This window comes from Staurois parvus, unplaced genomic scaffold, assembly GCF_062004578.1.
Source record: "Staurois parvus isolate SC_StPar_1 unplaced genomic scaffold, SC_StPar_1.0 ptg001573l, whole genome shotgun sequence".
Classification (NCBI taxonomy): domain Eukaryota; kingdom Metazoa; phylum Chordata; class Amphibia; order Anura; family Ranidae; genus Staurois; species Staurois parvus.
The window spans coordinates 54,696-82,150 of record NW_028319369.1 but is presented as its reverse complement, the minus strand read 5'-3'; the positions used below and the strand labels follow the sequence as shown (position 1 = coordinate 82,150).

General features: G+C 43.3%; 1 protein-coding gene across 1 annotated transcript in view; it reads right to left on the bottom strand.

The window, feature by feature from the left end:
* Positions 1 to 27,135, bottom strand: part of LOC149435234 (kinesin-like protein KIF13B) — a gene marked incomplete at its 3' end in the record, with an annotated part of 253,576 nt that extends 226,441 nt beyond the window's left edge. The window contains exons 1-2 of the mRNA XM_089662874.1: positions 26,847 to 27,135; positions 17,182 to 17,275 (exon numbers count right to left, since the gene is read on the bottom strand). Coding sequence (XP_089519000.1) covers positions 17,182 to 17,275; positions 26,847 to 27,135 — 383 coding nt within the window. The remainder of the gene's footprint in view (positions 1 to 17,181; positions 17,276 to 26,846) is intronic.
* Positions 27,136 to 27,455: the final 320 nt, after the last annotated feature.

The following is a 27,455-nucleotide window of genomic DNA, read 5'->3' as shown; positions in this document are numbered from 1 at the left end:
TCACACAGTAGTTCTCAATGGCTGCAAGAATGCAGCCAGAGAGAAGGAGAAATTATTGCTTTTACAGCCTTTATGAGTGTAAAAGCAATCAGTGTAAAAAAAAAAATCTTCATCACCCCCCACAATTAGTACAGTGTCACCATGGTGACACTGTACTGCTAGGCTGACAGTATGTAAAAATCCCCCCCCATAAATAATCATATAAAAAAATAAAATAAAAATGTAAAAAAATGTTTAAAAATTATGATTTTTGTTTATAAACTAATTAGTTTTTTTTTTTTACTAAAAAGATAGCCAAGATTTATGAATAAAGATTATTTATTTGCAAAATTTTATAAGAAAAAACACTTTTTTTTCAAAATTTCTGGAATTTTTCATTTACATAGCAAAAAAAATAAAAATCCCAGTGGTGAATAAATACCACCAAAATAAAGCTTTATCTGTGTAAAAAAAATGCCAAAAAATTCATATGGGTACAGTGTTGCACGACTGCGCAATTATCATTCAAAGTATGATAGCGCTGAAAACTGAAAATTGGCCTGGACAAGAAGGGGGTAAAAGTGTCCGGACTTGAAGTGGTTAACCCTTTGAGGACCATAAGATTTTGGAACGCCAAAAGAATCAATTTTTTTGTTTCGTACACTTCAGTTGCTGTAACTAAGCCATTTCATGAAATAATTGGCAAAAAGCTAGATCCATTTGTTGTTTGTTGATAAGAACTAATATTTTGACTCAAACCAAAAAAAAAAAAAAAAAAGAGTTTTAAGTTCTTAATCAGATGATACACGCAATTAAAAACATGGGACAAATACGTCCCTTGGTCCTCAAAGGGTTAAGGGTGTTGAATTGCATGACAATGTGTGTATACTCTCAATAGAAAACATTCTCTGGAATACAAATTCTTCTCCACTGGACACATTGAAGTTTACGTCTCCTTTAAAACATTTAGCAGCATGCACTCAGTCTATGATTTGTTTCATGTGACCTGTTTATTGTTCAGCTCCAGGGTTAGAAGGGTTAATTCAGGAAGAGAGATGAAACAAGGGGGAACCCAGCTGTGTATGTCTCCTTCACCCAGGGAGGGGGTATCCCGTGCACACAGCTGGTTGTACATTCCAGGCCCAGGGGGCAGGGAGCTGTGGTGCGCTCGCCAATCCTGACAAGTCAGCTGAGAAATGTAACTTGTCATGCTTGGCATGCCCTGACCAGGAACCAAGGGTGGAGGAAGAGCAGCAAAACCTCCCCAACACTGAAACACAGACAAGAAAAGCATTTATTAGTCACGTCCTCTGTTCACTACAGCTCAACACTAACTCGATGCTCTTCCACACTGTCTGGCTCAAATATACAAGCAGCAACAGAGTTTTACCACCCTGAATACATGTCGTAATACAATTCCTTAAGGCTACAACTCAACAGCCCCATAAGTTGGTGGACAGCATTCCTTCTCCATACTGATCAATGTCCCACAACAAGACAACTTCTTCCAAGATTATTTGAGAAATGTCCCTCAAGACAGCAAGGCCTGGTCATCACAAACACATACAGCATCTAACCAATAAATGTCCTCACTTGAACCTATGGAAAATATGGTGGTTTTAAGGATACAAGAGGTGATTGGTAAGCTTTTTTTAAAGTTTCCTCTCCCAGATCTCTTTGTAAGCCAGAACGTGTTTTAGGGGTGTCTTAACACATTTCTAAACCACTCAGTGAAGTTCTGAGGACATTTTGGAAAGTCTGAATACTTCAGAAGTCTAAATGTGAATACTTCTAGAAGTGCTAAATGTTTGAGGTTTTCTTAAGTTGTTGTAAAAAAAAAAAAAAAAAAAAAGAAACTCTGGTTTCCAAATTAATTTGTCCACCCCTGCCTTTGTGCTAAGCAACCACGCTTACCAATCAGGAGGTCCAAAAAGGTGTAAAGAAGCTACATCTTGCAAGGTGCAAATGGTAGGGCTATCACGTTGAAATTTATTATTATAAGGGATTTATGTAGCGCCAACCATTTGCGCTGCATTACAGCAGACTTTAAAATGAAGGTTACCGTATTTTTCGCTCCGTAAGACGCACCTAGGTTTTAGAGGCAGAAAACAGGAAAAAAAATATTCTGAAACAATGGACTGCAGACATTATACAGGAGAAGACCAGAGACTGCGGACATAGTACAGGAGATGACCAGAGACTGCGGACACTGTACAGGAGATGACCAGAGACTGCGGACATAGTACAGGAGATGACCAGAGACTGCGGACATAGTACAGGAGATGACCAGAGACTGCGGACACAGTACAGGAGATGACCAGAGACTGGGGACACAGTACAGGAGATGACCAGAGACTGTGGACACAGTACAGGAGATGACCAGAGACTGCGGACATACTACAGGAGGTGACCAGAGACTGGGGACACTGTACAGGAGATGACCAGAGACTGCGGACATAGTACAGGAGATGACCAGAGACTGCGGACATAGTACAGGAGATGACCAGAGACTTCGGACATAGTACAGGGGATGGCCAGAGACTGCGGACATAGTACAGGAGATGATCAGAGACTAAAGACATGATACAGGAGATGACCAGAGACTGCGGACATAGTACAGGAGATGACCAGAGACTGCGGACATAGTACAGGAGATGACCAGAGACTGGGGACACAGTACAGGAGATGACCAGAGACTGCGGACATAGTACAGGGGATGACCAGAGACTGCGGACACAGTACAGGAGATGACCAGAGACCGCGGACAGTACAGGAGATGACCAGAGACCGCGGACAGTACAGGGGATGACCAGAGACCGCGGACATAGTACAGGGGATGACCAGAGACCGCGGACATAGTACAGGAGATGACCAGAGTCTGCGTACATAGTACAGGGGATGACCAGAGACTGCAAACATAGTATAGGAGATGACCAGAGGCTGCGGACACAGTACAGGAGATGACCAGAGGCTGCGGACATAGTACAGGAGATGACCAGAGGCTGCGGACACAGTACAGGAGATGACCAGAGACTGCGGACAGTACAGGAGATGACCAGAGACTGCGGACAGTACAGGAGATGACCAGAGACTGCGGACAGTACAGGAGATGACCAGAGACTGCGGACAGTACAGGAGATGACCAGAGACTGCGGACAGTACAGGAGATGACCAGAGACTGCGGACAGTACAGGAGATGACTGCTGACCTTTGGGGAGGGGGGGGGGGGGAGTGGGTACCTGAATTTGACAGGTACCCGCTCTTACTTCCGTGGAGTTGTTCTTTAGTTAGTGTCCGCTCTGCAGCGGGACCTTACCTTTTCCTCTATCCAGCGGCGCACTGTCTTCCCGGCTTCTGTAGTGTGGGCGCTCAGCTTGACAGCCGGGTGCCCAGTGCGCATGATCGAGAAGCGCTGCGCTTTGTGATTGGTCCGGCGGCTTCTGGGACCTGTCATGTGTCCCAGGTGATGCCTTACCATTCACAAACAGCACCGCTTCTTGCGCATGCGCACTTGGCACCCGGCTGTCAAGCCGAGCGCCCACACTACAGAAGCCGGAAAGACAGCGCGCGGCTGGATAGAGGAACAGGTAAGGTCCCGCTGCAGAGCTGAGCGGCCGGCCCAGTATTCTGACGCGGCGGCGGTGGAAATACCAGACCGGCCGCTCCATATTCGCTCCATAAGACGCACTGACATTTTCCCCCCTTTTTTGGGTGGAAAAAAGTGCGTCTTATGGAGAAAAAAATACGGTAATCTCAAACTACGAAGAGATAAAAAAAAATAAAAATTGTGTGTACTTTAGGCTTGTGCACTCCAAAACAGACAGCTCCATGTGATATAACCGATGTCAAATATTACCCACACTCATGTAGATAATGAATAGTGTGCTAAAACCACAATCAAGATATAGATGATTATATAACTATCCCCGCATATCACATGTATTCATGTTACTGGCACGCTATGTAAAAACGAGCCAAATGCTTCCGAAGGGACACATGTTCGATTAACCGCAAAGTCAATTACCCCAATGAGGAGACTGCTAAATTCTTGTCGTTATAATCCACTATGATCTTATCTATTGTTGTCTAATAAACAGCACAGCTCCTAGCGCTGAACTCCAAGGAAATTTCAAAACTACCCCTGAAGTGGGCTTGTCCCACATGGCAAGGGTTAAATGTTAAGTTAAAGAGAAATTAGCAAGGTGTCTCTTTAACCTCCCTAGCGGTCTGATTATTATTATTAGTATTTCTGTGCTCAAAGCAGTACTTTTTTTGCATGGAAATTTGTCGTTTTCTTATTGTAGGCCTGTAATTTTTAGGAATAAGTCACAGAAATCTCTCCGAACTAAAGTCTAGTAAACATCTTGGGTATGTTAAAATTTGAATCACGAAATCATAAATTATAATTTAATAAATAATCATAAAAAATATAATAAATTTAATTCAATAATGTAATCAAACCAAAAACACTGAAATTTGAAATATAGCTCCAAATTCACACATCGCTGAGTTCAGTTGCAGAATCGTTTTCAGTGTCTGATGACGAATTTCCCCCACGAATCATTATCACTCAATTCTGCAAGTGGTTCTGATTTACTATCGCTGTTCTCTAGTTGGTCTAAAACCGCTTCTGACATAAAGGGACACTTTTTGGATGCCATGGACGTTTCTCAGTTTCCAGGCAGAAAGAACAGTAAAAATGCAGACGGGGACAGGACAAAGCACTCGGGACAAAATGTATGTGAAATGGGTTGAAACAGTAATGTTTTACTATGTGATGTTAGTGTATTTAGTGAATGTCAGTTTTTAAAATTTCAAAATTTCCCACCAGTTCCGTCCCCCGTACGTCCCAACACTCGCAGGGACCGGAACACAAAAGACGGATTCCGGCATCGGCCGGAGGATATGCTGGGGACGCTGCAGGGAAAACATTGCGGGAGCGCAGGACAAGGTAAATGCTGCAGGGAAACCCTGAGGAACGCCGCATGGTAAGCCCGAGTGTAGCTCGGGGTTCTCGCTTTTGATACTGAAACTTTACCCCGAGCTACACTCAGGAATACCACCAGGGGGGTTAAATATAGCTGACCCGAGACGCTTCGAATCTCAGCTGGTTCAGCAGCGTCAGGCCGAGATTCCAACCATGTATGGGCAAGGCTGAAAAGTACCCAAGTTGATCGATCAATTTGGGTACAACCAGCCTGTCAGATTCTATGTGCGATTATTGCTAGTGGCTATCAGGAGCCGCCCCCGCTGGGAGAACGCAATGGCTCCACAGGAGGGATTCCTGCAACCTATGCTCCATATATGGCCGGCCAAAGTTTTGAAGGACAAATTAATGCCTGTGTCAGTTTTTAGACCGTTAGGACTCATTTACATGTGGTGCCGCCATTACCACCCTTCTGGCATGAGGCAATATGCTGCCTCCTTACCACCGACATTAAAGTGTTACTAAACCCAGGTCCTGCATTCACTCTACACACATCCAACACTTCATAGCCATCAAGCGTGCCTCGTCGGATAGACCTGGCCATCAACACGTTCTCACGCAAATTCTTTGTGGTCATCGCACAGAACTCATACACTGCCCTATCAGTACCAACCAGCAGGTAATCTTGTTGACAGTGCATTTGGGCGGGGCCCCTTCAGAAGGCGTTTGAGTGGCATTTATCATCCACTGGTCTCAGTTTTTCTTTATTAACCACCTCCCATCCGGCCGGTATATATAAACGGGTGGGCGGTGGCAGTGCAGAGTCGGGTGGCCATTTATAAACGGCCTCCCTGCCCCCTGCTTGTGCGCGCTCCCTGGGAGCACGCAGCACTGCGATCCAGTGCCCGCTGGTTCCTCCGGACACAGTGGAACACAGATCGTCATACGGGACCCCTGTGCGAGGTCCCGAAGCAGGGTAGTAAGCAAGATGTCACTTCTGACATCATTGCTTACGTGTGAAATCTGTGAATGATCACAGAGGTCACATGGTACAAGGCTATTTACAACAGCCTTGTATCATGTGACAAGCTGTGACCAATCACAGCTCACACAGTAGTTCTCAATGGCTGCAAGAATGCAGCCAGAGAGAAGGAGAAATGATTGCTTTTACAGCCTTTATGGGTGTACAAGCAATCAGTGTAAACAAAAAAAAAAAATCTTCATCACTCCCCACAAGTAGTACAGTGTCACCATGGTACTGGGACAGGAGCCAGCGCTACAGAGGAAGAATTGACGTATGCCAGATAGTGATCAACATGTTGCCGACCCCGGGCATGCACTTCCTTGGTGTAAGGTCATGGGCCACATCAGAGGGCTTTGCAGGGCACAGGATAAGCACCCCTGGTTTAAACCATATGAATGAAAGTGGACTGTTGTAAGCACCCATGGCAATGTTCTATGGATAGTTTGTACAGGCTATAGCTTTTGCCGAACAGTTTGGTTATTCATGTACGTGAATTAAAAAAATAAATAAATAAAAGACTTTTTAATTAAAAAAAAATAAACAAAAAAACAATTAAAATAGAAAAAAAAAGCCTTCTTAAGTTAAAAACAAAAAATGAATACCATTATTACAGATCATAACCTCATACAGTGACCAGCATACAATGTTTGCCATGGTGGGCCTTTCTTTATTTTGCTGCCTCTACTTATCTTTTGGTGGTTTTCACTAAAGTGAACACATGTTTCTGTATTATTTTCCATTTTATGCCTAGTTCATCTGGTTTACGTTGTACTCAAAAATTTCGCATCCACCAGGCGTGTATTTTCATGAAGAAAAAAAAATTTACAAGAAAAAAAAAAAATTTTCTAATTGCCACAAAATCCCACAGCAAATCTTTGAAGGGCACAATTTGCATTTCCTCAGAGATCAAGGACTGTGTGGTTATTTTAGGTGGCAGGAATGCAGAAAGAAGATACAGCGAGACAAAAGGAGGGCAGCTGCCACCTTAATGTAGGTCACTTGCCAGTCTGTTGGCAGTAGGCAGTGCGGAAGCGCATAGGGCTGTACGCTCCATCTGTTTGTATTACAATTAGCCCGAGTCTTGCATATGTTTTCCATACTTGGTTTATTTACTCTTCGGAGTGTCAGTGAGAATCAAGGTTTTACAAGGATACTTCAAACAGAATGTCAGAGCTCGTCAGTATACAGACTCAAGGCTGGACAAACCCTTGGCACCAGGTAGCCGATTACAAGAGGAGGATGATTGGGCTGGAGCACCAATGACTCTAAATACAATGGCAAGAGTAGGATGATGAAAATCTGGAAGAACGACGACTACAAACTATTAAATAGAACAAGATGTCCTAGGTATTGTCCTTCAATACCCGGAACACAGGGCTTATCTTTAAAGGGGGACTATTGCCCTTGCCTTTCCTCCTCCCCTTAACCCCCCTGATTCATCTGGCATTCCCTATCTTCACCACCATCACCATCCTTGATATGTCCTTCACCCAAGTGTACCTCTTTCCATGACTCGTATCCCATCCATCCTCTACCCCCTCTTCTTTTTATCATCTAACGCACACATTACCTACCCAACACCTTCCAGCCACCACTTCCCCTTTCCCCTAATTGGAAAATATGTCTTGGAGTTACAGCAACCCCAACTCTACCGTTATATAGATGTCCCTCATCAGTACACACTCTGTCCTTCCTTGGTCAACAAAAGTTGACCATAGATTAAACTGTCAAGGCCTGGCTGAATTTCAATCCATCTACGGCTATGGCCAACTTAAAGCGGAACTTCACCCAAAAAGGGAAGCTCTGCTTTTTCTCCTCCTCTGCCATAGCTGGAAGGTTCTTTGGAGGGGGGGGGGGTATCAAAATAAGATTTCCGCTACGGCCACCTAGGCAATTGATGGGTAAGTTCCTCCCCCCGCAACCTATTGGGACATGTCAGAGATCCCAAGAGACTGCGGGACCAATCACGGGACGTACTGGAGCTCACTCATGCACAGTGGGCAGCCAGCTGTGAAGCCGCAAGGAGTCACAGTCAACTGTCCACATTTAACATGCCGATGCCAGGGACCGAAGAAAGAACAAAAGGTCTGGGTCGAGAGTGGACATCGCTGGACTCTGGGATAGGTAAGTGTGTGTTTTTTAAAAGCCAGCAGCTACAGTATTTGTAACTGCTGACTTTTTTTGTTTACAGGGCGAAGTTCCGCTTCACAAAAACCAGGACAAATGAATTTTAAACTTTAGAGAAAAATGCCATCTGTATCATCCTTTAAAATTAATTGTTACTTCCTTGTTCGACTAATATTTATACCATGGCAGTGTGTAATGAAATATTCATATAGCCTTGAGCAATGCAATGAGCCTTCATAATAAATTAATAGTAATAAATTGACAAATAAATAAATGGAACTATTGTCCTTTCAACGTCGGTTAGCTAAATAAGTGAGCAAGATCAGCTTTGAAGAAGAACTGAATTTGAGAAGTACTGTCCAAAAAAAAGCAGGCAGGGGTAAAGAAATAGTTGCCAGTATTGGCTGCGATAGCCCTGGAGCTAATGTTTTCTCGATTACCAACTTACCATGCCTTGTTCTGCATGGTCTCTGTGTGGAGGCGGCAATCTTGGTAGAGGCAGGACTTTGCTTCCACATTTCATAACTGCCCTCCTGATGACTGGTGATCTGAGGACAACTGGGGTAATGATAACAAAGAAGCAAGAGAGGTGGAGGATCAAAGGAGGAGCACTGAGCCACATAATAGATGATGCAGAAGCAGGGAGATCCGCGCATTGCAGATTCTCAGATACAGCTTCCTCTTCAACAAGGAGAACAATAAGCAAAACCGTAGGTGTCATCATCAGCCACTGGCTGTGAGCGCTGATCGGATGCTGGTACACTACTGGTTTTCCAGCATGCCTGTTCAACAGAAGTCAAATGTAAGGCCAGCTTCTTTCGGGCAGCTGGTTTCTGTTAAACTGGGCAATACTCAGCCCGTGTGTACCAGCCTTTTGAATGCACTCACACTGCACAGTAAAACTGAACCATGCCTGATTTCGATTGTTCCCTCCCCCCCCCCTCCCACTGCCCCAATGGTCTGCACTTACACTGGGCTATAAACAAAGTGTTTCGGAGCACACTTACATCACCATCTCTGCAAACAAGACACAGCATTCACTGCTTCTGTGCTTCATGATCTATAGAGAGGTCTGCACTCTGGAACGGTTTGCACTCATACTGAAGAGGACCAGACAGGGCCACAAATGAACTGTGCTGGGACCAGCTCTCCCAAGAGGCTCCAGACACAGTTTGGAGCATTCACATTACACAAATGAAATGGATCAAGGGTGTGAACCATGCCCAGGCTTGGTTGAAACTGCCAGTGTGTGCACCCTTAGATGAACCCACACTGCAGGCATACAGCTATGAAGCTCAAAGCACAGGCCACTATGAGGCTATACGACTACTGCTTAGGACAACTGACATTTCTAGACATTCCCTATAAGATAGTAGATTTCCACTTTTTGAGTTCAGGTCCACAATATTAGCAACCTGATGAATGAATTATCAATGTATTAAAAGCCTTTATTTCAATATATAGATAATTTCTCACTACATATGGAGGTTGTGCTTTGTTGATTCTGTCATTCTCACCACAAAAGTCTCATAGCCAGGGTCTGTGGTTGAAACTAATGCCTATAAATACCATAAAAACTATGCCATTGGTGGCAACTGGGAATTAAAGCTACAGACAAAAACCAAAAAAAAAAAAAAAAACCTTCGGATTATAGCCCAAACATAAAAAAGTCGCCAATTTAACACAACCTCCATGGAGAAAATAAGCCTACATAGAAAAGATACAAAGAAGGCAACAGATACATTAGGTTCTATCAATTTCTAGGTTTTTATTTAATTTTCCCTTGACACACACTAACTCCAGATTCTGAGGAGGCTCACCAGCCCCAATCTGGTCTCGGCACTCTCGTACCATTGATGCATGAGGTCAGCCTGGGAATTTTAGCTCCATAACAGATGTCCGGACAGAATCTGGCTTCTTAAATAATCAATGTTGGCTGCATACAGGGGACACTGACTTGAGCTAAGTCCCCAGATCTCATCCCTAGACTTGCAAAATTTCAGTCAAAGATCATCAAAGTGCTGCCAGCAGTAAATTTCCCTCACCTTCATCATGTTGTATAAAGGTTCAAGTGACGGGAGAGACAAAGAATAAGGCTCAAAGGATTCATACTGCTGTCATGCTGAAGGCTTATAGCCTATACATTAGAGGTGTTCAAAGTAAATCACTTGTAACCCCCCTGCATTGTTCACTAGACCCCAGCTGATTTACGGACAGACTCAACAATGCCACCCCTTTATTATTAAATAAAAGAAAAGGAATTCACTCACGAGCTTTCTGAAGGACTCAATCGCCTCCGAAAACATAACATCTGACAGATGTGACACCTATCTAGTGAAAGTTTCTGGGAGATCTGTTCCCGCTGATGTACACACATAACTACACCTCCCAATAACCTTCCCCCCCCCCCCCTCACACAGTGGGGCATATTTTTGGTAGACGGGACAGCAGCATTGTTTTGCTGGTAAAGAAATCAATGTATGCATGTGGAGAAGGACAGAGACAGTCGGGAGATAGTTGGGGTTCTGTAATCCAGCAATACGGGTGGGAGTCTGATGCAGCAGAGGTGCTGTATTGTTAGTTCAAAGAGAATGTTAGGTGCTCAAGGATTATCTGACAGGTTAACAAGTTCTCTTTTAGTACAGCAGTACTGTGCTTTTAAAGGGATGAAACATGGGGAAATGTGCAAAGAAGCAGGAGAGATGGAGGATCAAAGGAGAGAAGCAGGAGAGATGGAGGATCAAAGGAGAGATGGAGGATCAACTGAGCCACATAATAGATGATGCAGAAGCAGGGAGATCCGTGCATTGCAGGTTCTCAGATATAGATTCCTCTTCAACAAGAGCAATAAGCAAAACCGAAGTGTCATCATCAGCCATTGGCTGTGAGCGCTGATCGGATGCTGGTAGACTGCTGGTTTTCCAGCATGCCTGTTCGACAGAAGCCAGTTAATCTACACTCAGTACCCCATAATGACAAAGTGAAAACAGAATTTTAGAAATGTATCGCAGAGGTTTAGGTAATTTTTTTTTTTTTTTTGTAATTAGGCCTGGATGTGTGTAGGTGAGCTCTGATGAGTGAAAACAAGAAAGCATGAGCATTAATGAGGAATGTCATGACAGCTGCTAAATTATCACATTTTCCAATAGATATGGGTAAGCAACACTTTATCTGTCCATGAGTATTGCCCAAGCTGAAGCCCAATAGAAAATAACTGTGCGTAGGACCCTGTAATCATCAATTTGATGAGCAGAACCTCCAATACCCCAGTGTGCAGCCAGAGCTGGAGAAAAGACTGCCGACATGACATATATGACCAGCATTCCAAGAATATTTCAGTATTTTTTCTTTTTAGCAATGCCAACATGAATCTCATCATACGGCAGGTGAGTCTGAACTTTCTGCTTGAATTAACTGCTGATGATTGCTGTGCAATTAATAGCCACTAACAAAGCACCCAAATACTTATCGATCCTTGAGTCCACATACATGGTTTCCTGATGAAGGAAGCTTAGCCCCCAAAACATGTTGGCTTCTGCTCATTTGTCTTTGGAATAAATGTCTATCTGTTCTTGAATATTACTGTTGGCCCCATAAATTCTAGACTCATCCATCTTCATCTCAACCCAAGGTGAATGTGGGAAATACCCAGAGTATATACAGTGCATTCAGAAAGTATTCACACCCTCTTCCCTTTTTTCAAAGTTATGTTGAAGCTTGATACTACAGTTGTTTAAATTCATTTTTTTCCTCAGTACCCCATAATGACAAAGCGAAAACAGAATTTTAGAAATGTCTTAAATTTATTAAAAAGAAAAAAAAACTGAAATATCACATGTACTTAAAGCGGAGTTCCACTCACTCTGTAAAAAAATAAATGTCAGCAGCTACAAAAACTGTAGCTGCTGACTTTTAAAAAAAAGTTACTCACCTGTTCCACGATCCCGCATTGCCCCCACCACAGCCTGTTTCACCGACCATCCTGTATTCCAGGTGCCGGCATCTTCCGTGTGGGCACCCGCCTGTAACAGCTTGCGGCTTCACACCCGGGTGCCTACTGCGCATGCGCGAGTAGCGCTGAGCTTCTTGAATGGCCCCGTTGTCTTCTGGGACCTGTCACGTGTCCCACAAACGTCGGGAAGGGAGGGAGGGTTTGAGGACAATTTCCGCTTACGATCGCCTGTCAAATTCTGGTACTCGCTCCCCCCCCCCTTGCTCCCCATAGGTGCCAATCTTTAAAGTAGAACTTCCCCTTTTGGGTGGAACTCCGCTTTAAGTATTCAGACCCTTTGCAGAAACACTTGAAATTTAGCTCAGGTGCCTCCCATTTCTCTTTATCATTGCTGAGAGGTTGCTACACCATGATTTGAGTCCACCTGTGGTAAATTAAATGGACAGGATTTGGAATGCACACATCACTCTATAACAGGCCTTGCAGCTGACAATGCATACTGTATCAGAGCAAAAGTCATGAAGTCAATGGAACTGCCTGCAGAGCTCAGAGACAGGATTATTGAAAGCCACAGATCTGGGGAAGGCTACGAAAAATGTCTGCTGCATTTAAGGTTCCCAAGAGCAGTGGCCTCCATAATTTTCAAATGGAAGAAGTTTGGCACAACCAGGAGTCTTCCAAGAGCTGGTCACCCAGAAAATTCCCCAATTCAGGTGTGCAAAGCTTGTTGCTTCATACCCCAAAAGACTGAGCTGTAATTGCTGCCAAAGGGTGCTTCAATAAAGTACTGAGTAAAGGGGCTGAATACTTAAGTACATATGATATTTAATTTTTTTCTTAATAAATTTACAGACATTCCTAAACAACTGTAGTATCTGGCAGGAACATAACAAAATTGAAAACGTGAAGGGGGTCTGAATACTTTCTGAATGCACTGTAAAGCGCCAGATGAATATCCAGGATCGTTTACAGCACTGGTTCCCATCCTCAGTCCTCAAGTACCCCCAAACAGGCCATGTTTTGGGAATTTCACTTCAAGAAAATAATTGTCATAAATATCATGCCATTGACATTGATGTAAGATGAATGTGCAAGGTGAAAGATCCTGAAACATGACCTGTTGGGGGTACCTGAGGACCAAGACCGGGAACCACAGACCTATAGTCTCACCACCTACATTATGAGATGATTTTGATATTAAAAGGCTCAAGGATTTCAGTGCCTTAATCACGCTCCTTCCAGAGGATATATCATATGACCAGCATTCCAAGAATATTTCAGGATTATTTCCTTAGCAATGCCAACAAGATTCACAGCATGTAACAGGTGAGTCTGACCTTTCTATACCAAAAACCAAACACAGGAAGAGAGTATTCCCAGGGGTTTGAATGTTCCATCTTTTCTTAGATGTAACAATCAATCAATAATAAATGAATCAAATTTCAAACTCTAACTCAAACCTTTTCCTTCAAGAACCTTTATTTAACTCAGTTACTTTTAAACGTTGCATCTGAAAGCAATAAAAGCTCAAAGTTTGAGAACATCTGGAACCCATGATGTAAGACTGTATGAACAGACCGCAAGATAGGCAACCGACAATTCCAAGATCTACTCTCCCACCACCTCTTCTCCAAAAAGACTCATCCAAGAGGTGATGGAGTATCAACACCTATTTGTTAAAAGGAATGAGAACAAAATAATTCAGCAAGCTCACCGGTTCTGGTGAGTCCATTCACATGACGAAAGGCTTCCCTTCAATGGATCCCAAGTTCGTGAATTTAAGAATACAACAGGAGCACCAAACCAAATGGTGGAAGGGTCCAAGGCTCTTCTAATGGTTTGTAGTATGATCATATAAACAGCCAATGCTTTTTAGTGGACCACATCAAGACTTAGAACCTCGTCAGAACATAAGACTCATCTGCATGAGAATTATCTGCATGATTCTAAGAGACCAGTGAAAGGGTTTGCCAGTATTAAAGTGGTTGTACAGGTTTACCTTCCCTTTAAATAGTTTGTTTGGGCCATTTCCATCAATAACATGTGTGGTCACTGGGCACGCTGTATAAACTGTAGGTAGCCTCAGCTACCTATGGTTTATAGTGCTGTGTTCCAGGTGTGAGATGAGATCTTCCTGTCCTATACCTGGAACAAAAAAAAAAAAAAAAAAGAGAATTGGTCTGAGAAGCACTCAACCATTTATAGGCATCTTTGTATTCTGTGAATGAATACAAACATTCCTGACTGGCCGAGTCAGTGAGGTGGGCTGATGAAGCCACAATCTCTGACTCTGTCAATGAATACAAAGCTTCCTCTGATTGGCCGAGTACAAAGCTCCCTATGAATTGTTGTGTGCTGTTCAGCCCGGCGCCATTTTGTTTTGGGTATGAGAAAGGAAGATCTTGTTCTACACCCAGAACACAGTGCTGTAAACTGTAGGTAGCCGAGGCTACACACAGATTATACAGCGCGCCCAGCGGGCACACGTTAGTGAAGGACATGATTTGTTTGGGCCAGCTTGGCCCAAATAAACTATTTAAAGTGAAAGTAAACCTGGACATCAGCTTTAACAGTGGTAGCATGAAACGTCCTTTTCTCTAACAGACAATCTGTCACTTATAAGTGAAGGCCTTCTGTAAAAAGGATTTACTAATGCATGTACTGTACATAATACCATATTAAAAATGTGTCCTCATAAAACGTAAAATCACTAAAAATACAAATCAAGACACAACAGTATAATTCGATTTGTCAATGCACCACCACTGTAAATGCACATCCCTGTCATCTGTCAACATGCATCAGGAAGGCTTCATTACCCTTTCACAGAATGTAAACATAAGGACTACATAAAATTGATGCCTTTCAAAAATGTTTGTTCTGAGAATGAAGATTATGGTTTTGTCTATTCAGAACAATGTGACAGTGGCTATATATGGCCCCCCTTCCAGCCATATATACCTACTTAACCACACTCCCTCATTGCTTCAGCATCCCCACCTCTCAACTCAACTGGTGTCAGACGGGGGAGAACATAATGGCACCCCCTATGTAACAGTGTTCGGGCCTGGAGATTGGCCACTCAGGCCTGAGCACCATCACATGATAGTCATGTGATACCCCTTATTCAGTAACATAGTGGAGCTTCTGAGAGCTCTGACAGGCAATGTGGGATCGTGGCTGGGTATACATGCCTTGGGATTGACAATGTGCAAACACGGCTGTTTTACCATGAATTAACCACTTTAATGAATCAAAATGCATAGTGAAGCCTCATTTAAATGTTTTATGAACACGACACATTAATTTAAAGCCCAGATAAACCCTCTTAATAAATTATGGTAATGCGGGCAAGCTGCATATAAAGTAACAAATATGCCTTTTTTTATCTGCTGCAGCAAGGGTTAAAAAAACAGAACTGCCATTTTCACACACAAGCCCTGTGACATTCTCCCGGAACACTATTCTAATCAATGGATCTGCTGTGGGAGTAATGTTGATTGTAGCAGTGTTCAGTAGGATGTGTCGCACCACAGGAGAGCCAGGACACTGCTTGTATGTGAGAGCAGAGGTCTAGTGTTGCCAGCATAGGATTTTTTAACCAATAATAAATTTAGAGGATTCAGTTGGGCTTTGAATAAATGCATGTTGTGTGCACTACTGTATACATGGACTATATTTTAACAGGCCTTCAAATATTTTTTTTGCATACTCTTATCACAAGCAATGTACAATATACAGTGGGGCAAAAAAGTATTTAGTCAGCCACCAATTGTGTTGCCCAGCGAGAGCCCCAAAACAATACTGCTCTAGAGGAGATCTGCATGGAGGAATGGGCCAACATACCAGCAACAGTGTGTGCCAACCTTGTGAAGACTTACAGGAAACGTTTGACCTCTGTCATTGCCAACAAAGGATATATAACAAAGTATTGAGATGAACTTTTGATATTGACCAAATACTTATTTTCCACCATAATTTGCAAATAAATTCTTTCCAAATCAGCCAATGTGATTGTCTAGATTTGTTTTCTCATTTTGTCTCTCATAGTTGAGGTCTACCTATGATGCCAATTACAGGCCTCTCTCATCTTTTTAAGTGGGAGAACTTGCACAATTGGTGGCTGACTAAATACTTTTTTGCCCCACTGTATATATATATATATATATATATGATTTCCATGTACCATTCATCCCTATGGAAATGTGCATTCAAGCCACTGGAAAAAAAAAAAAGAGCTGGAAGGGTAGTAATGGAACCTTACAACCCCACAATTAACCAGTTGCTATGGGGGGCAAAGGAGTAAGCTGCTCAAGCCAGCTGCTATCAAACTCTGTACTTCAACAACCACATATTTTGTAATCAGTCCAGTGTTTACTACCTCTACCTTCAAGGGGACTTTCTCTGAGCCCCAAAACACATTGGCTTGGTCTCATCTTATAGCCTTTATCTCCCCTTGGAATAAATCTGTATTTGGTTTGGTTCAGCGCTTTTGGTCAGCAGTATTCTCCATTCTGACTACGTTGATGGGACAGAGTGTCCCCTTCAAAGCCGAAAACGCCTTTCTTTGTAGGAAACCTCCTGACTTGTTTAAGGTGCAATTTTTAATTAATAATCCATGTGCCTATGGCTCCTAAGCAAACAATGGTTTGTAAGTCTTGGAAATCTTCAACTCATTCAACAGCCGAGGTTAAATCTTGACGCGAGGATAACAGACACCATGCAAAAAATACTCGGCCATGTGGTACCCGTGGTAAACACATTGTTTGGGCCAGACATTACCTTTCAGTTCTTCCATTCCTTTCCTCACCCCCCCTCAACCACCTGTCCACTTTTTAGGTTGAAATCTTGCTTCTTTCACAACCATGTACTTATAATTTTATCAAATCTCCAATTCTGTTTGATGTGGTTTGTTTTACAGCTGGAAAATAAATCTGTATTTGGTTGATTCATGTTTGGTGCGGCACTTCAGTCTCAGATTATTTCAAGAAGCCGCAAACTACAGCATAGATGAATTCTGAAAACCCCACAGCATCAAAAGCACAAACACGTGAACTGACATGTTCTCAACGATAAAGAGTAAGGCGCCTATTGAGGCATCTCCAATGCAGAATGATGCAGCCTGGCAGTTTACCAGGGCCAGTGTCATGTAGATACACAGAGATCACTTACCTGGCATCTCCTTTGGACAGGTTGGTGTTGCAGGGGTAAAGAATGACTTGGTCTTTTTCTACATCCACCACGCATTTTGTATGAAGGTCCACCTCTAAAAACAAGCACACAACACACACTTAAGTCAGGGCCCCCAGCAACAACAAAACAGGAATCTGCAAAGTTCATTATACAGTTCATTATACACAGGAGTTATGTATTGCAGTGGACAGACCCAGATAGCAATTTCTGGACACTCACAAAATGCATTCTAATGGTACCAACAGACGGAGGATGGAAGCTGGATTTAAAAAAAAATGAGCAGTCAGAGGCAGCTTATAAGTAAAGAATAATAGCGACTGGATAAGGTATACTCGTCTTTCCTCCTCACAAAGCCTCCCATTTATGAAATCTTAACCCAATCAGGCCTACAACTGTTAGATCAGCTAACTGTCTTCACATGACTATGAGAGTTCTTGGCACACAACAGTAATCAGTGCCTGCAAAAAAGTCAGTCAAATGTGCTACACGGCCATTGGCTTTCTACGTGCTCTAGGCAATTGTAGACCACCAAGCAGACACAGGTGAAGGAACCTCTCAACACCCCACGATGAGAGGCACAGAAGAGCAAAGATGGAAGATACGTTGACAATTTACAGAAACACCAACACTTTCACACAAGTTGAAACTAACATTGGGCATGGAAACCCACAGATACCCTGACATTTACTTTAATGATAGTTTATATATTTTTTCTTAAAGAAGAGGTCAACTTCAAAGTGAGACGTTCGCCAAACTCAAGCCCTTGTCCTCCTATAACCCCCGGCCTTCCACTTCAGGTAGCAGTGCAAAGTTTTTTAAAGTTTCTAGGAAAAAAGAAACATTTAAAAAGATATTTGGCTGGAGTTCTACTTTTATTACATGTGTGTCTTTTCAATCTTTTATAAAAATGAATTGTAAATAAATCATAAGTTAGATGTATATTACAACATTTTTATGGGTTTTTGTTTGTTTGTCTTCATCGTTCAGTATGTATACCCTTTTCATCCATGCCATTAACCTCCAAAGAAGTCATTCTACCTGGTGAAGGCCTTTTTATATACAGTATGTCTTTACAAATACATATTGTTAATTTAATTTTATCAAAGGCATTTATCTAATACAGATATGGTTTCTAATCTGCATTACTCATATCCCGTGTTTTCATTATCCAACTTCAGCTATGGGCCATTGAGTTATATGTATTTTGACAGAGCCTCAAACATTTACAATAACCCATTTATCACCACCATGCTTTTGAGCCCAAAGAAAGGTGCTGACCTTGAAACGTATTGACTGTCTTCTCTTTACACTTTACTCCTCATTCCTAACAACAAGCATGACATTTTGGAGGGACCAACTACCTAGTATTCCTCCACAAGCAGAGCAGCCAAAAGGAAACACCCAACCCCATCAAGTCCAGCGCTAGTTCATAACCCTTAGTGGACGTGTCCTTTCAATCTTAGTGACTTAAACTCCACAACATTTCCAAAACATGTCCCTTCTTATCCAAAGGAACCACCATGCTACTAATGGTGCACTCACACTGAGCACTGTTAAACTGAACCATGCCATAGCTCGATTGTTCTACCTTCTCACTACCACACTGGTCTGTACTCACAATGGGCTATAAGTAAGTGTTCCTGGGCACACTTACATCATCACCTCTGCCAACCAGACTACATGGATCCCTGCTTATGTACTCAGTCATCAGAGTTCTGTCATCAGACAGTTTGCACTGATACTGAAGCGAACTGTACTGGATCACAAGTGAACTGTGCCTGGGAACACTTCTTCCAAGTGGTCCCAGGCACAGTAGCCTAAGCTGTTCCTTGACATGGTGTGGAGCTATCACACTACACAAACTAACCATATTGGGGAAGGGGGGGGGTGGGGTGGAGGCGGGTGAACCATGCCTGGACACCTCGACCTTAATCACTCTTATGATTTCTTGCCTAGATATTGCAACTCCCTTCTCATTGGCCTACCTCTACACAGGCTATCCCCCTCTAGTCCATCATGAATGCTTTTGCCAGTCATCCACCTTCCCAGCCATTTAGTGCCCTCCACCCCATTCTTGACAATTGCTCCACTGGCTTCTATTCACCCTGGGAATAAAAAAAAAAAAAAAATTCAAACTTTCCAAACTATCTACAACTCTGCCCCAAACTACATTACCAACCTTATCTCGATAAACGGTCTAAGGCGCTCCTTCACAACTCCTCCTGCTCTCTAGCCCCCTCGTCACCTCCTTCCATGTTCGCCTCCAGGACTTCTCCAGAGCCTCTACCATCTTCTTCAAGTCTCTACTCCAATCTGTCCAGCTACCTCCTACTCTGTGTGTCTTTAGAGCTGGGGTGCTCAACCCGTGGCCCGCGACCTCAAACCAATGAAGCACATTCCCATGCTCTGGGATGGCGGGTCGGCATGTCCAGATCACGATTAATAGGTTGCCGACCTACTAGAGCAGTGGTTCTCAACCTGTGGGTCACGACCCCTTTGGGGGTCGAACGACCCTTTCACAGGGGGTCGCCTAAGACCATCGGGAAAACACATATTTGCAATGTGCAAAGAGCAGCTACTGCGTAGAAAGCAGCTACTGCGTAGAAAGCAGCTACTGTGTTCAAAGCAGCAGTATTGGAGGTAAAATGACACTACATGAATTATAATTACTGGGTAAATAATTTTATGGTTGGGGGGTCACCAGAACATGAGGAACTGTATTAAGGGTCGTGGCATTAGGAAGGTTGAGAACCACTGCACTAGAGCATCAAAGTGGATGGAGCTAGAAGTGGAGGAAGCAGAAGCCGCATAAGCCGGTGCTTCCTCTGTAGCAATGGCTCCCGTCCCCGGCAGAGTGACACCAACTGCACCTTACCTAGGACCTTTTGAGCAAAAGGAAAAAGTCAGTATATTAAACATCACATACACTGCTCTTTTGCAATAGGCATATTAGCACCTATAAAAAAAGGGGTTATTATTGGACTGCTTTCGCATTAATCTGTGGCTACAGCGCAGTGCACCTGTAGCTTTCCTGAGTGTTCGCTGCACTGAACCGAAGACTTCTATTATATCCGGTCTCTGGTCACATCTCTAAAAACAAGACTCTGGACATCTTTGGGTCAGTCAGATGTCTCCTACCCACTAAGCAACAGAAAGTGGAGGCCCTGCTCCTCTAAAGTGTTGGTCCATTTGTTATTAGCACACGACATTCTATTTTAGGAGCTAGTTCTTCTCTGAAGAGAAGAATCCTTTGTTAGATGAAATAAGTGGCTGTTATCTGTAAGGAGATGCTGTCTAAAATATGTGAGTTATTTCTGGAAGGTGGATGTGGTCAAAGTCAACACACACACACACACGCACACACGCACACACACACACACACGTCCTTGGCATACAACAGTCTAAGGCGCAGTCATTTTAATAGGTTATTATAGAGGGCTCAGGGTAACCTTTGTAAAGCAAGGATTTACTGCCTTGTTCATTAACAATTCATACGCTTCAAAGAGGCCTTAAGAGATCATTAAGGCTTTGACCGTGCTGGGATCCTGGTGCAAGACAGGCCTCCCTGCCATTTACAGCCCATACTTGCCATGTTTGTTAAATTAGGATTCAGAATTAAATTTCTTAGTCTACTTTAAAGTGGCTGTAAACCCAAATTGTTTTTTTGTATTATTGAAATAACACATGTTATACTTTCCTTCTTTGTGCAACTGTATTGCAACAATTGGGGTGTCTAAAAAAAAAAAATGTCTTGGCTTTAAAATCTTTATAACCATTTTAATTGAGCACCACAAACCAAATACGCTATTGGATTTATTTATAGTATTCAAAGCAAACTCACCCATTAATACATGTCTCCATGCCTTACTTTGTTGAGAAATCACTTTGAAAACCACCCCTAGCATTTCTGGCTGTGTTGAGTAAGGACAAATGATTCATGTAGCACTGACTTCCTGGAATCCATCTGCCCTTAGCTCAGGCACGTAGGCAGGAGGATGTGCTTAGCTGAGAAACCCCCCCCCCCCTCCTGAAGACTCCTAGGATGTATGACATAATTTGCATCGGCAAGAAACCAGGGAGTAACTGTAGAATTATAAAAATGAGTTTAACCACTTGAGCCTCTGAGGATTTACCCCCCTTAATGACCAGGCCTCTTTTTGCTACTCGGCGCTGCACTAATTCAACTGATAATTGCACGGTCATGCAATGCTACAACCAAATGAAATTTACGCCCTTTTTTTCACACAAATAGAGCTTTCTTTTGGTGGTATTTGATCATCTGTGCGCTTTTTATTTTTCACCCTATAAACATAAAAAGGCCCAAAATTTTGAAGAAAAACAATATTTTTTACTTTCAGCTATAAAAAAAATATATAGTAAACTCAAAGTTGGTTATAAATTTAGGCCAAAATGTATTCTGCTACATGTTTTTGGTAAAAAAAATCCCAATGAGTGTATATTGATTGCTACTAACTATGGTATAAAAACTGCAATTTACGCCATTTTTCTGCTATACAGCGCTGCACTAGTTTAACGGACAATTGCACGGTCATGCAATACGGTACATAAATGAAATTTACATCCTCCACAAATTGAGCTTTCTTTGGTGGTATTTGATCGCCTGTGTGGTTTTTATTTTTTGCGCTATAAAAAAAAAAAAGGCTGACAATTTTGAGGAAAAAAAAACAATATTTTGGACTTTTTGCTATAAAACATGTCCAGTAAAAAAAAAAATGCAAAAATCAAATTTAGTCATAAGTTTCTGCCAAAATGCATTCTGCGACATGTCTTTGCTAAAAAAAAACCCAATACGTGTAAATTAATTGGTTTACGTGAAAGTTATAGCGTTTGCAAATGGCGGGAAAGATACTGGGATTTTTAGGGTTTTTTTTATACGAATAATGGCGGCGATCAGCGAATTATGGCGGCGATCAGGGACTTATGGCAGCGACCAGCGACTTATGGCGGGACTGCGGGACTGTGGCGGACATTCTGACATTGGGGGGTACTGACTTGGGGTCACTGACATCCCCAAAAACACTAATACAGTGATCAGTGCAAAAAAAAAAAACAAACTGACACTGTACTAATGGCAATGGGGAGGAAGGGGTTAACTTTATTTTGCAGGGAAGGGTTATAGGAGTGAGGGGAGTGTTTTACTAGGGGGCGGGGGTGTGTACTGGGCGGGACAAGGCTGATCGAGAAAGAGAAACTGTTCTGTTCTTTCTCGATCAGCTCATCCTCGAGCTGACAGGGAAGTGACAGACAGCACAGCTACTGCAGCTGTGCTGTCTGTCACTGTTTGCCGCCAAATCGCCAAAACATAGCCGCTAACGAGCAGCTGTGACCCGGCGACTGACATCTGCGGCGGTGATCCGCAGGACAGATAGGGCGGCAGGGCGGCGGCGCGCCTCGCGCGCGCGCCCCCTATTTGTTTACAAAACACACGTCTTAAAACGTGGTTTTGCCTGTGAGTGCCGCCCTGCCGCCGTATATGTACAGTGGCTGGGAGGCATGCGGTTAAAAGAAGTAAATATGATATACTTTCCTACCTATTTACTAATGCTAGCAGAATAGGGATTAAAAATAGTCAATGTTGGCTGAGAGAGTGAAGCTACGCTTTAAGCTTTACAAGATTTTACTGAACAACTTGACTTCTCAAATAATGCCCCAACAGAACTAGGGATGTAAGCTATCTTTTTGAGTTTTTAAAGAAGGTATTATAGCTTTGCAAGTTCATTGTATTATTATTATACAGGATTTATATAGCGCCAACAGTTTGCTCAGCGCTTTACAATATAACAGGAGACAGTACAGCAACAATACAGTTCAATACAAGAGGATTAGGAGGGCCCTGCTCCTTGGAGCTTACAATCTAAGAGGGAGGGGCTAGTGGTACAAAAGGTAGTAACTGTGGGGGATGGACTGGTAGGAGGAGTAGAAGATTCCATTATTAGCTGAGGGCAGGATAGGCTTCCCTGAAGAGATAGACTTTCAGAGATCGCCTAAAAGTGAGCAGAGTAGGCGATAGTCTGATAAATTGGGGTAGAGAGTTCGTGGATGGGAGAAGCTCTGGAGAAGTCCTGGAGACAAGCATGGGAGGAGGAGACAAGGGAGCTAGAGAGCAGGAGGTCGTGCGAGGAGCGGAGAGGACGGTTTGGGTGATATTTGGAGACAAGATCGGTGATGTAATTTGGGGCAGAGTTATAAATGGCTTTATATGTTATTGTTAATGTTTTGAATGTTACTCTTTGGGCAATGGGAAGCCAGTGGAGGGCTTGGCAGAGAGGGGTGGAGGACACTGAGTGGAGGCCAGTGGAGGGATTGGCAGAGAGGGGTGGAGGACACTGAGTGGAGGCCAGTGGAGGGATTGACAGAGAGGGGTGGCAGATACAGAACGGTTAGTAAGGTGGATGAGTCTGGCAGCAGCATTCATGAAAGACTGAAGAGGGGATAGCCTGCGATTAGGTAGGCCAATGAGGAGGGAGTTACAATAGTCAAGGCGAGAGATAACCAGGGAGTGAATAAGTTGCTTAGTAGTTTCCGAGGTTAAGAACGGGTGTATTTTGGCTGGATTCACATCATTCTGCATACAGTCATTCACTAAAAAACAACATATTGTCCAATGGTTCCCCAATTCACATATAGTGTCAGGCCAGGGGTACAGTGAACAGGTGTAATTACCCTGTGTATTGTAGTACTGACCATAGTTTTTCTGGACAGTTTTTCTTGCTTTGAGTCTCATTAAAAGTCATCTCAACAGTCAATCTACTAAAGCATCAACACATTAAAGCCTCACATGGACTAAAGCTATGTTTTTTAGCCTCTTCAACCCATCCTACTAGATATTTTTCCCCATTACCTTGTAAGGCCAGATATACACTCCAAATGTTTCCTTTCACGTCTCCCTCCGCCAGTGGTTCCAGGTGTGGGGGGACCACTAATCAAGCAGTATGAATGGAGCCTAAGAACACAGTTTCCCTACTTCCCCCCTGTGATAATGCCAAGCCTCCTCTAGATTCCAAGAAAGCCTTACCGCTGGACATTGAATAGGAAGTGTCCACAGCCACCACGGCACCAAGGCTTTTGCTCCTCTGCTTACTTCCTGGAGGGGCTCAAAGAAGAGCCTCTCGATAAAATAGAATAGAAGAGAAGGCTGCAGCATCACATTACTACAGCTTAAGGTAATTAAAAAGGGGCATTTAGATAGAGATTTATTTATATATCAAGCACTCAGATGGGGGAGAAATTTCACACCCATCAGTGAGTGCTAGTGAATACTATGTTTTTTTATGCTGTTTTAGGGCAGCACATTAAATGGACCTTTATTGAGCCTCACCACAGACCTGCTTTACTTTTGAGCAATGTAACCACAGCAGAGCAAAAACAACAAAAAGAGGGTGCACCAGCCTAGCTCATTACCTTCATACACGGTTTAATAATAGTTTAAAGCAAGTAATATACTCACAAACAAATTTAACTAGCAGGCAGATCAAGGAGTCAAAAACGGCTACCGCCAAATCTGTAATACTTCATCCACTCTACGGGAAGAAGCCCTCAAGGTCCAACATAGCATATGTGTTTCGAGGGGCAACCCCTCTTCATCAGATCCCCTCAAAACACATGAGCCATATTGGACCTTGAGGGCTTCTTCCCGTCATGTGGATCAAGTATTACAGATCTGTCAGTAGGGGCTTTTGACTCATTGAAATGTCTGCTAACTAAATTTGTGAGTATATTACTTTTATCTAATAATAAACAGCGTATGAAGGTAATTCGCTAGGCTTGGTGTGCCCTCTTTTTGTTGTTTTGTAGTGCTGCACATAAAAGGGACACCCAGAGTCCTAAGAGGGTAGCAAGGCGTGTTAGCGTCAAAGTCACAATCCAGAAGAGTGGCAACCTATCAGCCTCTAAGCAGCATATTTGAGGAGGTTGTTTCTGTAGTTCATCAGGATAGAGCATTCACATCTGTGTGTTGTGGTCGCACTGGTCCGCTTGCATACACTGTGATAAAGGGTGCTATTCTAAATGCTGTGACAGTAGGGCGATCTGTCACCCAGGATTCTCAACGAGGCAGGTTGAGGGGCTCCAGGGTAAGTGTTGGATGCAGAGGAAAGTGGCTTTTCACTTTCCTCCTTTGTTTGTCAGGTCTGTTTTGGGATCTGGAGCCTGGAGATTTCAAAGAGATCTGGGAGGGATGAAATCTCCAATCCTGGGACCAGGTTTTGGGAATGGCCAGGAGACTGATTGCACAGGTGTGTGAGGGCCTTTTCATAGAGTCAGGACCAGGGTTCTAGGCTCCACCCCGGCAGATAGGAGTCAGGATGGCTCCACCTGGAAGATAGGAGTCAGGAGGGCTCCACCAAGGAGAGGTGGAAACCAAAAGCGGCAAGGAGCTGCTAGAGACTAGCTATGTGCTAGTGGCCAGCTGTGTGCAAGAGCCATGTTTTGAAAGAGTCTGCAGGAGACAGACGTAAGCCTGAAGAGGAAGGCCAGTGGAAGTTTATATCTGAGAGAGCCAGGAGGCTGAATTTTGTGTATGTGGATGATCGATACCCCTGTGTGGGAAACTTCTGATGTTTTGAACTTTCATTTAAATAAAAGTGGGCTAAAAAGGCCTTAAAAAGCAAGCGAGTTGCTGTGTGCGTTACAAAAGCTCTACCACTTTGAAGCGAGTTCCCACAATGCATATATATAGCACTTTGTATTGCATTGTGGTAACCCACATGAAAATGCTGGTTTTCCTGTGCGTTACTGAGCATGGAAAAGTATGAATCAGCCTTTAAGTTGATGAGCAGGACTGAGGGTTTAAAGTTCAACATATTTAACAAAGATATCTGAAATTTTAGTAATCAGATAAACAGAAAAGGATATTCCCCTACCGAAAACAAGGGCCCTCTTGACTCTCTAGAGCCCTGTAGGGTTAAGCAATGAACTCAAAACATAGATTAACAATCCATCACATTCATAAGGTCCCTGTACCGCTGGGCTACGGGCGAGTATTCTTTCTATCCTTTATTAAAAAGGACCGGATGTAAAGACTGCTTAGTGCAAAAAAAAAACCTTTTCATGTCGAAGAATTAAAAACCACAGAGACACTAGTGTTCCTAAGCAAAGGCAAAGCACTAATGGAAGCTGGAGACTCATCCAGGCATGAGATGCTAGAGGGAAACGGCCATCTTTTCCAATAAATTTTTTTCTTTTGTATACGTGAATGTGATTACTACATAGAAAACATGTTATTAAATGGGTTTTTAAACTCCCTTTCCATCATTCCTTTAAGCAAATATAATGTCAGAGGCATTCCACAGGGTTCCCAATCACCTGATCACTGTGATTGGCTGTATCAGTAATCATGTGATGGGAAGACTATCCCATCATCACAATCAAATTTTAAAAAAAATTAAGTGGTGGCACGGCATGAAGCGACCTTTGTGCTGCAACATATACTTGTACAGCTGGAGGGAAGGGGTTAATTTAACCTGTACATGAGGACAGCCATATTTCCTAATTACATTTGCAGGTTGTGCTTTCTGCTCAGCAGTGCTGCAGGACTGTACTTTACACTTCCACCCCACAGGACATACTAGTAGCAGGAGGAACTGCAGCTGAGACTATTCAACCCACCTGGAAGGGGCAAATACCTGCAGCAGCGGTGTCCGAGGCACGTGCAGGGGTGTCCGAGGCACGTGCAGGGGTGTCCGAGGCACGTGCAGGGGTGTCCGAGGCACGTCCTGGGGTGTCCGAGGCACGTCCTGGGGTGTCCGAGGCACGTCCTGGGGTGTCCGAGGCACGTCCTGGGGTGTCCGAGGCACGTCCTGGGGTGTCCGAGGCACGTGCAGCAACGTCCAAAGCACGTGCAGCGGTGTCCGAGGCAGCAAGGAGCTTACACTCCAAGGCCCTGGTGCCCAACCTGTGGCCTAAGGGACTCATGTAGTCCTTTGGTGTTTGAAGTAAGGCTCTTGAGCCCCAGCAGTCAGTACAGGGAATATGGATTTGTAAAAGGGTCCCCTAACTGTAGTACAGTCCAGTGGTCTCATGCAACATGTCCCTAGTCCTAGACGACCTCCTACAGCATGACTTCAAACTCCAACAACTCTAGCAGAACAATCTCTGACCATTTCCTCTAGTAAGTCTTCAGTCTGTGACAGTTTTCAGGAATAAATATTATATGTGGCCCTTTGGAGACATTAGAAGCTGCATTTGAGGCCTCCTTTTCCTTGCAAATTGGCAACTACTGCTTTAAGGTCCCT